Source organism: Tenrec ecaudatus, chromosome 13 (assembly GCF_050624435.1).
Source record: "Tenrec ecaudatus isolate mTenEca1 chromosome 13, mTenEca1.hap1, whole genome shotgun sequence".
Classification (NCBI taxonomy): Eukaryota; Metazoa; Chordata; class Mammalia; order Afrosoricida; family Tenrecidae; genus Tenrec; species Tenrec ecaudatus.
In genome coordinates, this window is record NC_134542.1 from 1,483,821 (window position 1) to 1,497,533 (window position 13,713).

The 13,713-nt window shown below is 58.9% G+C and overlaps 1 protein-coding gene across 1 annotated transcript; it reads right to left on the reverse strand.

Moving 5' to 3' along the window:
* Positions 1-3,843: 3,843 nt before the first annotated feature.
* LOC142424781 (putative aquaporin-12A) lies at positions 3,844-8,511 on the reverse strand. Its single transcript, XM_075530117.1, has 4 exons — positions 7,905-8,511; positions 7,047-7,163; positions 6,538-6,694; positions 3,844-3,880 (listed from the first exon to the last, which is right to left on the reverse strand). The coding sequence occupies exons 1-4, from the start codon at positions 8,509-8,511 to the stop codon at positions 3,844-3,846; spliced, it is 918 nt and encodes a 305-aa protein (XP_075386232.1).
* Between the last annotated feature and the right edge of the window lie 5,202 nt (positions 8,512-13,713).

The following is a 13,713-nucleotide window of genomic DNA, read 5'->3' on the forward strand; positions in this document are numbered from 1 at the left end:
CATTGAACAGCTGATCTCAAATACAAGGTTGGCCCTGGCTAATTCGGGAAGCCAAGCAGGGAGCCAGGTGTCTATTCTAAGGAAGCCCTCTCAAGTCTTCACCTGGTCTACTGGCCACTCAGCTAACGGAGAATTCTCTGTGAGGTTGACGCAGCATGCTTCCTGGAATCCTGGGCACCCATGGCTGGGTCTCAACGGCAAAAAGTCCAGCATCCCCCTGGGCTTTAAAAATGGCCTCTGTGCCAGGGCAGAGGAGAGGGAGGGAGGGAAAGGAGCAGGCAGGAGGGAGAGCAGATAGGGAGAAAAGGAGGGGAGGGGGAGGGCAGAGGGAGGGGGAGTACCACAGAGGGGTACTCTGATCCCATGGGCAGGCTGTGCAGCATCCCATGTGCCCTCCTTCCAATGCCTTCTGTTTCATACATGAAAGAGGTAACAGGAATACTTTCCCATGAATATTTTTTTTTAAAGACGGAGAGCGAGGAGTCATAACCTTAAAAACCCCTCCAGACTCCTTGCCCCTCAGACCGAAGCACAGGTCTGGGGCTTGTAAAACAACAAAGGTGAAATGGAAACTGACTTAAACCCTGTGTGAACGACACGCAAGCTCATTTCCAACAAACACACAGAAACATAACTGCCCTCTCCGTCTCATCCTACATCCTGACCGGTTGCAGCTGGCCCCAAGAGGGCCAGCCCAGGCCTTTGTGGGGGGGGGGGGGGGGCAAGTCGACTTAGCGATTTCAGAGTAATCCCCCTCAGCACACACACACAGCTGGGGGGCGGGGGGTTACAGGGACACAAGAACTTTACATTCTGAACGATTGTCCCTGTTCAGTTCAAGACATGACTTCTGGCCGTCTACAGAACCACCCCAGCTGAGGGGTCTGTAGTCGGATCTCTAGGTGAGCCCTGCACACAGAGGTCCTCTGCTGAAGATGCTCAGTGTGCCCCGCTCTCCCTCGGGTGCTGAAAGGCAGTGGCATTGGGAAAGGCCCGTCCATCTGGACCTTCAGAGGGAGTCTCTGTCGGGCCCAAACTGCTGTGAGCCTGGGAAGAACTGAGCTGAAAGAGGGCAGCTAGCCAGACGAAGCAGCATCGGTAGCGCGTTTACATACATGCTAGCTCTTGGAGGGGAGTCACTCAGTGAGCTTGTATTGGGTTACTCCCTGTGGTATTGGGTTCACTTGGCCAGGCCAGGATTCTCCCACGACACGAGCTCACATGGTGCGGTCAACTCCATGAAGGGATCTTCTGCGAAGCAGCCAAGCAGGTAACCTGGCCTCAGAGAGAGAGGCTCGTGAGAGGCTCTATCTGGGGCTGGCGGCCTGGGTGGGAGCAAGCTCCCTGCTACCGTGGGGTCTGGATCCTTCCTCGGGTCCTTGGCCTTCTGTGGGATTGCCTGCCGATCCCAGGAGCCATAAATGGGCTGCTGGCCGTGGGTTCATGCAGCCTCCTCCTTCATCCTCCGGCTTCCAGCTCATCAGCCCCTGCAGCTGCGGGACTCGGGAGAAGCCTCCAGCTGACAGCTGACCCATGGACTTGATGTGGAGTGGACAACGGTGTGAGCCCTCTCTGGACATAAACCTCTTTCCGTCTGCAAACACAGTGAGGGTCAGAGCCCCGGCGAACCCACGCCCCTGGGGGTTCTACTCAACACCTCTATCCAACGCAGTTTGGCCTTTTCTGTAACTGACTGAAATGTTTCTTTATTCTTTGGTTCACACCCCCCCCCCCTTACCATTTGGGAGCGGCTTTGCATGCCGCGTGTAACCTCCACCTTGGTTTAGAAGGGCCCGCACTTCTCCAGGGCTGCCGATTTGGGGCTCATGATTCTTTGACTGGTTCTTGCATAAACGACACAAGCATCAACCACCAGCATTCCATAACCCAAGTTATTCTACTGACTGGAGTTAGAAAAAAGGGGAGATTCTTCCTGAATGCGGTTAGCTTGAAGTTCTTTACCGGGGGCAGTCTCTGTGAGGTTTTCACTCGCTATGTTGCTCACAGCGCAAACAGGTTGCACGCCGAGGTCCCCCTAGAGGGGCCAGGTAATTCGGCGTTTTCTCTTGTTTGCCTCCCCCGTTAGTGATGGAAAGGTGGGCCCTGCCGTCTCCTCAGTCAACAAAGACACCCTGAGATGTCAAGAGCCTCGGTGTGCTGTGTGCAGGCTCGGGGCAACAGCTGTGTCTCATGGCCGTCTGAAACCAGAGTCTACGTGAACTCTCCAAAGTGTGAATTCCAGAGCCAACGGTGTGCCATCTCTCTGTGTTCTGGTCTTAGACACCACACCAGAGACTGTCACTTGGGTACTGCTGCGGTCTCCTCCCTGGAACACCCTCTGAAAAGCCCTTCTCTTTCGCCGTCGTTGGACGTGGAGTGGGGAGATTGGGCTGTGCCGCTCTGGGTTCGGCTCCTCTCTGATGGTGAGCCAGGTCGTGCGATCCTACATGCGTGGCCTCTCTGACGTGGGAGGCCTGGGGCAGGTGGGTTGGGAATAGAACTCGTGTCATGGGCACGGAAACCTTTCCTGCAGGCAGGAGTATGATGTCATGTGTCCTCTGCTTTGGGGAGGCCCGCACAGGCTCATGTCCTGTCCCAAGTCAGGGTGGGGAATGGAGCCCTGGGCCTGGGAAGTCTGGAGGGGCAGTGTCCACAGGCAATACTCTGTGCCCTGCTTCCTGGGCCAGGCAGTGAGGAGCCCCATACATTCAAGGGGTGGGGTGGGGTGGGGTGAAATGCTGCCACCCCTATGGAAAGTGTTCACAGTTCCTTCTGGGGTCAAACATTCACCCCTCCTATGAGAAACTACGCCTATAGAAGCTTGCTTCATGCTCATTGGAACCTGGAACTCCCTGAAGTGCGTTGTCCTGAAACGCAGGAGCTCCTGTGGGGCATCCACTCGATGGGTCACCCTCAGCAATGTCACCATGAGCCCTGTGAAAACTGAGGCGCTGGCATATCTCAGTAGGAGAATTCAGACCTAAATCACAGCTCTGCACTGCCTTTCCACAAAACTCCAAACCAAGCTCACTGCCACTGAGTGGACACCAAGGACGGGGGAAGAACTGCCCCTGTGGGTTTCTGAGACTGTAACTCTTTGTGGTAGCTACATAACTTCATGTTGACTTTGAGATATAAGAGTGTAGGGGGGAAAGCTTAAAGAGAGAATGTAGGGGTGGAATCTAGCCAGCCAGCCTGATGGTGCCTCCTTGTGGGTGTGACCTCATAAGAGCATCCTGAGCACCTCCCCACCACCCCTCTCTGCTTCACCTTCCTGTTGGCTTTAGCAAGCCACGTGGCTGAGGCCTGAAAGAGCCTTGCAAGGTTTCCACCGCCATTGGATCCACAAGACTCTGCACCCACCAGCCTGTGATCTTCCTGAATTCTGCATCATTACATGCAACTGCATGAGTCCAAAGAGGGATTTATGGACTAGTATAGGACTTATGGACTTGATTTGCACTGGGCTGGGATGTTTTCTTGATATCCGACTACTCCTTGATATAAAGCTCTTCCTTACACATAGATGAGTGTCAACGAATTTGTCTCTCTAGTCAACTCGGCCTAACATTCTATGGGAGTAGAAAGCCCATCTTTCTCCCACGGAGCCGCTGGTGGTTTCAAACTGCTGACCTTGTAGTTAGCGGCTAAGTGGGTAGCATGGGTTTATGCATTTGTCAAAAGACAAAGACTTTCGTGGTCTTTACACCTTTCAGCTTGATTTCCTTTCATCCGAGAGGAGAGCTGGGAGCACTTAGGGAGATGGCTGGAACGTAGATTCCCAGAGGCACAGGTAGTCACAGCCCATGAGCAGCTGATGCACCGAGACCCTGGGCCAGGTTCTCATAGGTCCAGGTTCTCATAGGTCAGGAAGGTCCACCTGTGGAGGGGGAGCCCACATCCTGATGCCGGTTCTGAACTAAAGATGTCTCATAAACTCATGATCCTCTGGACTCCCACGGGAACCCCAGTTGCTATCTACCTAGTGTTCGGGGTCCTGTGCTTCCAGAGTAGCCCCCTCCTCTGAGCTGCAGGGGGCCTTGTAGAGGAAAGGACAGTAAAGGTCTGGCTCTGGGTGTCCCTGTGAGCCTCAGGTATGGGGCTCTGGAGTAGGGGTGCAGAAAGATGCCTCAAGATTGCCATCCTGCTGGGGCCTTCCCTCCCCCGTCTCCCTCACATTCGGAGTGTTCTAGATCTCTGGTTTTGTGCTGAAAGAAGTGAAGATCAAGCCAGCTCCTTGTTCATGATGCTGGCTTCTAGAAGAGTCCTTCCCTCCCTGCCCGCACCACAGGCTCTGTCTTCCCAGGGGGTGTGAGTGGGCTCCCGTCTGGGCACAGACAGAAGCTAACTATGTCTCAGGAGACGTCTCACGCCTCCAGCATGGCAGGGGCTGTTCTGCTGGGAAGATACCCCCTCTGCAGCCTTGCGACCACAGTAAATGTGCCGTGACCCCTCCCGGGGGTCCGGGGTGGGGGACTAGTGGTGCTGCAGGGCCAGGCACTGCCTGACATGGGGGAGCAGGCGGGACACCGGTAGCCCCATGTTGATGAGCCCTTTGTCACTGCTCGGCCCACTTTCCACCTGGGTCTGGGGTCGCTCACTGACCACTTTACACATGTCTGGGAGTTGCCTACCTGGAAGGGGAGAGCCAGGGAGGAGGAACAGAGGAGTGATCCTGCCTCCTGCTGTGAGCCAGGGGTGGTGGAACTGTAAGGGAGGTGCCCTGCAGCACTGCCAGGCAGGCACTGGCGTGGGGGACAGAGGCATCACCTGTCCCCTCTCTTGTCCCACCTAGCTGTATGTTCCTCCAGTGACTGTGGCCTGACTTCCCCTGCCGGGCAGTGTTCAAGGTCCTCACTCGGCCTGGAGCCTGAGGCCACCACCCGTTGGGGCTGACCTGTGTCTGCCATGGCCCCTCTATGGGCCCGGTGCTATCACGGAACCTTCTCCCCTGGGTCCTCTCACCTCCAGCCCAGGTGTTACGCAGGATTCTCTCTCTCTAAACAAGAAGCAGACAAGCCCTGTGGGCAGGAGGGGGAGCCTGGCCTGGCCCCCCATGGACTGTCCCCTGTGGTGGACTGTCCCCCATGGTGGTGGACTGTCCCCATGGTGGTGGACTGTCCCCCATGGTGGTGGACTCTCCCCTGTGGTGGACTGGCCCCTGTGGTGGACTGACCCCCGGGGTGAACTGTCCCCCGTGGTGGACTGGACCCTGTGGTGGACTATCCCCTGTGGTGGACTGTCCCCCGTGGTGGACTGTCCCCCATGGTGGACTGTCCCCTGTGGTGGACTGGCCTCCATGGTGGACTGGCCCCTGTGGTGGACTGGCCCCGTGGTGGACTGACCCCCGGGGTGGACTGTCCCCCGGGGTGGACTGACCCTTGTGCTGGAATGTCCCCCAGGGTGGACTGACCCCCGTGGTGGACTGACCCCCGTGGTGGAGTGAGGGCCCTTCCTCACCACAGCTCTGTGACTTCCACCAAAGGATTGGGCGGAGCTCCGCCAATGAATGAAAGGGACTGGTCAGCGTTAGCTGCATGCCCCTGGTTCTAAGGATGAGCCGCCTCAAAGTGGGAGCAAAGCAGAACAGGACCCCGCAGTGGACTGTGTCAGAGATCTCTGTCTGACGTGAAGGCTGAGACCAGAGGCACCAAGGCTGCAGCGTAGAGACCAGGAGACAGAGCAGAGGAGCCAGGCCGAGGGCAGAAGCCGGGCTCAGAATCCACCAGGCAGAGAGGGGCCAGACCGAGGGCAGAGGCCGGGCTGAGACCACCAGGCAGAGAGGGGCCAGACCGAGGGCAGAGGCCGGGCTCGGAGACCACCAGGCAGAGAGGGGCCAGGCCGAGGGCAGAAGCCGGGCTCAGAATCCACCAGGCAGAGAGGGGCCAGGCCGAGGGCAGAGGCCGGGCTCAGAATCCACCAGGCAGAGAGGGGCCAGACTGAGGGCAGAGGCCGGGCTCAGAATCCACCAGGCAGAGCAGTGGAGCATCATGAAGACCCTGCCATGGTGAGGCAGATAGCAGACTGTTCTATACTGACCCACGGAGTTGGAAGCCCAGGAACCCCACGGCTTGGAGACTAAGAACCAGAGAGCGAGCCAGGCCTGTGTGCTGGCTGTGGAGTGGCGGGTGGTGGACCATGCTGTATTCTTGCTGTGGACGGATCCTGACTTGTGGCCACCTGTTCACTCACTTCCCTAATAACCCCCTGAGTCCAGCAGAAAAGTTAGTGTCATGGGAGGAATGGGTGGGGTGAGAAGAGAGAGATGTGGGTTGGGGGGTGGGGGTGGGGACCTGTCTGACCTCTGTCTTGTGGTAACTGCTCCTTGGAAATGGAGTCTCCTTCGCTCTCCGGCAGCTGGAGGTCAGATAAGAGCACCTCGCCATGTACAGACCAACCTTCCAGAAGCCTCTGTCAGGCCCAGGGAGACAGGCTGGTCTTGGGAAAGGTTTATTGGCAGATGGTGTTTGGGGAGCAGGGCCAGTCCCCCTGACTCCAGGGGTCTCAGGCTCCAACTATTGCCCATGTGGTGCTGACCGAGCAGCGGCTCCCTTGGTGGGGGCCTGAGGGTGCCCGAGCCCTGGGGGTGCCTTCCCCCTGGGGATGCGGTACTTGGTCTTCTGACTGTAGAGCAGGTTCCTCTGGAAAAGCCAGGGAAGGTTACCCTGGAACAGAAGGACGGCCAAAACCATCCCTGAGAGAAACGGGCCATGAGCCACAGCCATGGCCACAGCCCCAACCTGGATCAGGGGGCCACGGGCCTGACCCTGTCAGGCACTTACCTACCACCCCAGCCCCCAGAGCCCTGCAACAGGACACACCATGGTGGGGAGCCCTCTCCATTCCCAGGCCTGCTGGGGGCCGGGTGGAACTCCTGCTCTGACATCGCCCCACTCCCCGAGCTGGGCAGACTTCTCCAGGTTGAGGTACCAACCCAGGGGCTCAGCAGGAAGGGGAAGCAGAGGTGGGATGGAACCCGGCCTGCCGACCCCACAGGTACCCTGCAGTCTAACTGGAGGCCACCCCCCAGGTCCCCACGCTCCTACCTGTCAGAGGGCCCAGCCAGTACACCTGGATGTACTCCAGCAAGGTGTGTCCTGAGCAGCTGAAGGTGACCGCGGAGGCCAGGGTAGGGTTGAAGAAGGCTGATGTGAAGGGCCCAGCTGTGGGGGCAGGATAGGCCCAATGGAGCATCCAGGGCAGAACCAGAAGCCTGCACACAGGCTGGGTCACCCACTCCATCCCCGCCTCACCGAGGGGCACAGGTCACCCCCCTAACCCCTCCTCACTGACAGACAAAGTCCAGGCCACGTGAGCCAGGACCCAAGACGTCAGGGTCCGGAGCAGCGGGAAGGGGATCTCACTGGGAGGCTCTTACCCCAGGTGAGAGCCCAGGCAGCCTGTATGCAGAGCCCTGCCCCTGTAAACTGTGGCATGCCCATGCCTCAGTTTCCTCCTCTGCACTGGGCCCTGGCATCAGCACCCGGGGCCTCTGTGGTTGAGCTGGCTCAGGACCCACTCCTCGGACCAGTCCACGGGCTGTAACAGTGGCTGTGGGCTTGCTCTCTCCCCTGACTTGCCAGCCCCGGAATAGAAGCTTCTGGAAGGCTTGGGACGATTAGTTCTCTCCCTGGTACACTTGAATGTCCACTCAGGAGTCCACTTTCCTCAGGAGGCCCCATGCCCTCTCTCCATCAGAAGACCCTCTTGGACAGCCTCCTCCCTGATCCACCTGGGAGCAGGAGGAGGTGGTCATGGATGCCCCAGGGGAGACGCCCGGGATGGACAGACACAGCCCTCGAGGTTGGTCGGTAGGACTCCCCTGCATGCTGAGCCCCCATCATGCCCACTAGGGCACCCCACAGGGCCACCCATGTCCCCGGGGGTGTACACAACCAGCTCACCTGTGTAGGCCAGCACAGTGACCAGCAGGGCCACGGCTGGCACCCTGTAGGCGGGGGAGCTGTGGCGGAGGCGGAGCAGCGTCAGGTGGAAGAAGAAGGCACAGGTGCCCTCCACGAGTGTGCCGTGGGCCACGGAGGTGCGCAGGGTCGAGCTGCAGTCCATGGCCAGCAGGTTCTGGAAGACATGCAGCGGGCTGAGCTCCCAGGACCAGCAGAGCCGGGCCAGGGCACAGGCGGCCCCCATGCCCAGTGCTTGGGCTGCCAGCGTCAGCAGCGTGCCGGCCAGGGACACCTCAGCCAGCAGCAGCTCCTGCAGGGCCACAGCAGGGTTGGCCCAAGCCCCATCCAGGGAGGCACCGTGCCCCAGGAAGAGCAAGAAGAGCAGGGTGAGCAGCACGTCGGCCCCCAGCCCCGCCGCCCATGGCCCCAGCTCCACCAGCACCCGCAGCTCCAGGCAGCAGGCAGCCAGCTGGATGGCGCCCACCACCTCCCGGGCGAAGCTGGTGAAGGCGCCTGCTGGGAGCAGGGCCCTGCATGCCCTCCGGGCCACCTCACAGAGGGCGAAGGTGCCAGAGAAGAAGGCCAGGGACACGTTCAAAGCGGCCATCGGACCTCAAGGAGCGGGCACCTGGGGCTGTGTGGCCTGAGGCCAGACCCACCGTGGGAACGTCCACCTGGGCCCAGACACCTGGGAACTCTCAGGCGGCCCCTGGCACCTGTAATCCACTGAGGCCCCACCCACCCTCCCTCCCAATAAGGGAGCCCACCCACCCTCCAAGGCTGCTCCCCGAGCCCATGACTCACAGCCAGCCACGATGCACCTGCTCTGCAGCTCCAGGTGAGGGAGTGGCCACCACGGGCCAATTAGGCCTGCTGTGGGAACCTGGCCCCAGCCTCGGGGTCCTGGGCCTACCGGCTGCTGCCCTTCTCAGACCCAAGTCTGCTACTGCTGCACCCTTCAGACCCACGCAAGGTGGGCGTGACAGAGGATATCGGTGACAGTCCCTTTGGGGGCCCACACTGACCCCAGTCCTGAGACCCACAGCTGGCTGGGCTTCCCATGCATGCAGGGGTGGCTTGATCTATCTCTGCCCTGAGTCACCTCACTGGGATGCAGGGACACACGTGACATACAGCACACATGTGACACATATATCACACATGTGACCTCAGGACAACATACCAGGACAGTCAGAGTAGCAGGATCAGGAAGACCCCTGATGTCCCTGAACCAGCAGGTGGGACACCTAAGGGGGGAACAGGGGAGACCACCACCTCCCCTTCCCCAGTGCCTGCCTGGTAACCCATCAAGGCACCTCCCATTCCTCCACTTGCCCGCCCCCTCCCCTCAGCAGGAGGCAGGACCCTCCACAGATCACACCCCACTTTCTTCCAGACGCTGGTTTCCAACACCCGGGGAGGAGTTGGGGGCAGTGACCCATGTGGGGAAGGGGCGGGTCCATCCATTACCAGCGCAATGACCAAGGGCTCGTCCACCTGAGGGGGCTGCGAGTCGTCCTTTCTCCTCCGGCCAGGCAGCCTGTGCCCCCACAGCATCACCTCAGGACGTGTCAGGGTGTGTTTCAAGTGTGGACGCAGGGCCCGCCATAGAGGAGACATCCTGCAGGTCCTGGCAGGCCTGGGGTCTCCCTCCTCCCATGGCCACGTTCCTTTCGGGCCTCCCTGTTGCTGGTTAGCTCCGCTTTCCCACATGCTCTTTGAGGGCTTCTGGCATCTGGCTTCCCAGCGTGGACCTCCCACATCCCGTCTGTCCTGGCCCCACTTGATCCCTTGTTCCCCTGACCAGGCCCTTGCATGAAGTGTGGGGAGCCAGTTTGTGGAGGGTTTGGGGCATGCTCGTTCATTTACCTGGGGACCAGAAAAGGCTGGGTCACAAGACAGGTGGATGCTTGACCCCAGAAGGTCCTGTTAACTCTTTCCAAAGCGGCTGCTGCATTCCCAGCCCCTCTGCAATGTATGTGCATCCCATTGCCTAGGCCAGGGAGCAGGGCATAGGGCACAGAGGGTCACCTGTGGACACTTCCTTCAGACTCCCCAGGCCCAGGGCTCCCTTCCGTTTTAATATTCCCAACAAGGCAAGTGTTCCTAAGGAAAACCTCCACATCTGTCACATGGACACACAATGCTCCTTCCTCCTCCACCCCCTCTCTTCCAGACAGGACAAGGAGCCCAAGGTGGAGGTTGGGACAGAGCAAGTGCAGAGCCCACGACACCCTCTCACAACTACGTTTCCCAGAATCCCTTGCTGCTCCAATGGACATTCCCTAAATGAAACTGAGTGAGGCGGACCATGCTGGCCAGTGAAGTTCCAGTCCTTGTCACCGACCCCTGCCGTATAGTGGGGCAGACTCACAGTGACTCTGTCGGGCAGGGTAGGGCTGCCCTGGGCTTCCGAGGCTGTAGCTTTTTAATAAATACATACATTTCAGTAGTTTAATCATGCTATGGAAAGTTGTGCATCGAGATGAACTCTTCATGAGAGTCCAAAGCCTCATTTTACCCCAACGGTGGGGCTGCTGGTTTTGAACCATGGATCTTGAGGCTAGCAGTCCTACACGTCACCATTACACCGCCAAGGCTCCTTCCAAAAACCAAAACCAAACTCACTGCCATCGAGTTGATGCCAACTCATAGCGACCCAGTAGGACAGGATCGAACTGTCCCTGTGGGTTTCTGAGACTAGAACTGTTAGGTCGCTAGAACAGGGTCCAGGGGTGTCTGCTGAGCATGCTCCAAATTTAGGCCCTTGAGCCAGGAAAGCGGTGCACCTGGGTAGACCCAAACTAGGCCAGGTGGGCTTAATTCAGCCCATTGGATCAACCAGTCCTGTGGACTACACCTCCCAGCCGAAAGCCCTAAAAACCAGAACCTGGAGACCTCCGCGCGCTTACAGCTGCTCCTCGGCCTTCCGCTTGGCTGCACCGCGGCCTCTCCAGCCTCAGACCGCCACGCGTGGGTGTGCAGTCCCACGAGGGCGCCTGTGTTCAGAGGCTGTGACGGCTGGAACGTCTGTCCTTTATAAAAACCCACTTGGATCACAAGCCAGACTTCGGCGTGAATTCTTTCTCATGCGAAGCCAAGAACCAAGGTATTGCCCACCGAAGAAACCTAACAGAACTCTTTTTTTCCTTTTTAATCATTTTATTGGGGCTCATACAACTCTTATCACAATCCATACATACATCAATTGTGTAAAGCACATTTATGCATTCATTGCCCTCATTGTTCTCAAAACATTTGCTCTCCACCTAATCCTCTGGCATCAGCTCCTCATTTTCCCCCTCCCTCTCCGCTCCCCCCTCCCTCATGATCACCTGATAATTTATGTTATTATTTTGTCATATCTTGCCCTGTCCGATGTCTCCCTTCACCCACTTTTCTGTTGTCCGTCCCCCAGGGAGGGGGTCACATGTAGATCCTTGTAATTGGTTCCCCCTTTCCAACCCACTCTCCCTCCACCCTCCCGGTACCCCCACTCTCACTACTGGTCCTGAAGGGATCAACCACCCTGGATTTCCTGTGTTTCCAGTTCCTATCTGTACCAGTGTACATCCTCTGGTCTAAGTAGAATTGGGATCATGATAGTGGTGGGGGGCGGGGGAGGAAGCATTTAGGAACTAGAGGAAAGTTGTATGTTTCATGGTTGCTACACTGCACCCTGACTGGCTCGTCTCCTCCCCAAGACCCTTCTGTAAGGGGATGATGTCCAGTGGCCGACAAATGGGCTTTGGGTCTTCCCTCCGCACTCCCCACCTCATTCACGATGATTTGAGTTTTTGTTCTGATGATGCCTGATCCCTGATCCCTTCAACAACTTGTGATCGCACAGGCTGGTGTACTTCTTCCATGTGGGCTTTATTGCTTCTCCTGACAGAACTCTTTGAGGAAGTAAAAAGTCCCGTCTTTCTCCCACGGAGCAGCTGCTGGTTTCAAACTGCTGACTTTGCAGTTAGCATGCAACGTCAACTTATGTCCATGACACCAGCAGGGCCCACTTCTGGGAGCGTCTGAGTAAAATTCTCCCTCCATTCCCGAGCCTTCCAAAAGAACATCGTTCTCTTGGTAAGATAAAGCCTTCATTTCGGTAGTGCTTCCTTTGTGAACAGCTGACAGGTGGGATGAGTGAGGTGGTGAGCACGGGTGGGTGGTGGTGTCTGAGCATGGGTGGGTGGTGGTGTCTGGGCACGGTGGGTGGTGGTGTCTGAGCACGGTGGGTGGTGGTTTCAGCACGGTGGGTGGTGGTGTCTGAGCATGGTGGGTGGTGGTGTCTGAGCACGGTGGGTGCTGGTGTCTGAGAACGGGTGGGTGGTGGTGTCTGGGCACGGGAGGGTGGTGGTGTCTGGGCACGGTGGGTGTTGGTGTATGAGCATGGGTGGGTGGTGGTGTCTGGGCACGGTGGGTGGAGGTGTCTGAGCATGGGTGGGTGGTGGTGTCTGAGCATGGGTGGGTGGTGGTGTCTGGGCACGGTGGGTGGTGGTGTCTGAGCATTGGTGGGTGGTGGTGTCAGCACGGTGGGTGGTGGCGTCTGAGCACGGTGGGTGGTGGTGTCAGCACGGTGGGTGGTGGTGTCTGGGCACGGTGGGTGGTGGTGTCTGAGCATGGTGGGTGGTGGTGTCTGAGCATGGGTGGGTGGTGGCGTCTGAGCATGGGTGGGTGGTAGTGTCTGGGCACGGTGGGTGGTGGTGTCTGAGCACGGTGGGTGGTGGCATCTGAGCATGGTGGGTGGTGGTGTCAGCACGGTGGGTGGTGGTGTCTGAGCATGGGTGGGTGGTGGTGTCTGAGCATGGTGGGTGGTGGTGTCAGCACGGTGGGTGGTGGCGTCTGAGCATGGGTGGGTGGTGGTGTCTGAGCACGGTGGGTGGTGGTGTCTGAGCATGGGTGGGTGGTGGTGTCTGAGCATGGTGGGTGGTGGTGTCAGCATGGTGGGTGGTGGCGTCTGAGCACGGGTGGGTGGTGGTGTCTGGGCACGGTGGGTGGTGGTGTCAGCACGGTGGGTGGTAGTGTCAGCACGGTGGGTGGTGGTGTCAGCATGGTGGGTGGTGGTGTCAGCACGGTGGGTGCTGGTGTCTGGGCACGGTGGGTGGTGGTGTCTGAGCATGGTGGGTGGTGGTGTCAGCACGGTGGGTGGTGGCGTCTGAGCATGGGTGGGTGGTGGTGTCTGGGCACGGTGGGTGGTGGTGTCTGAGCACGGTGGGTGGTGGCGTCTGAGCATGGTGGGTGGTGGTGTCAGCACGGTGGGTGGTGGTGTCTGAGCATGGGTGGGTGGTGGTGTCTGAGCATGGTGGGTGGTGGTGTCAGCACGGTGGGTGGTGGCGTCTGAGCATGGGTGGGTGGTGGTGTCTGAGCATGGGTGGGTGGTGGTGTCTGAGCATGGTGGGTGGTGGTGTCAGCACGGTGGGTGGTGGCGTCTGAGCACGGGTGGGTGGTGGTGTCTGGGCACGGTGGGTGGTGGTGTCAGCACGGTGGGTGGTGGTGTCTGGGCACGGTGGGTGGTGGTATCTGAGCATGGGTGGGTGGTGGTGTCTGAGCACGGTGGGTGGTGGTGTCTGAGCACGGTGGGTGGTGGTGTCTGAGCACGGTGGGTGGTGGTGTCTGAGCATGGTGGGTGCTGGTGTTTGAGCACGGTTGGTGGTAGTGTCTGAGCACGGTGTGTGGTAGTGTTCGCAGAGGAGTTCGGGGCAGGGTGCTAGCTTACTGGGTGAGGGGGAGGCAGACAGGGCTGCCCCCTGGCCGGGCCAGGATGAGGTCAGGGCTTGGTTCCAGCAGGGGAGTGTGCCCATTAGTGAAT

What these genes read in the sequence shown, in the direction of transcription:
- LOC142424781 (XM_075530117.1), bottom strand. Translation starts at nt 8,511, where the DNA reads ATGGCCGCTTTGAACGTGTCCCTGGCCTTCTTCTCTGGCACCTTCGCC. An exon ending in CACTGTGCTGGCCTACACAG is followed by an intron (nt 7,164 to 7,904) that starts GTGAGCTGGTTG and finishes CTGCCCCCACAG; the next exon opens with CTGGGCCCTTCACATCAGCC. An exon ending in CTGGCTGGGCCCTCTGACAG is followed by an intron (nt 6,695 to 7,046) that starts GTAGGAGCGTGG and finishes CGTTTCTCTCAG; the next exon opens with GGATGGTTTTGGCCGTCCTT.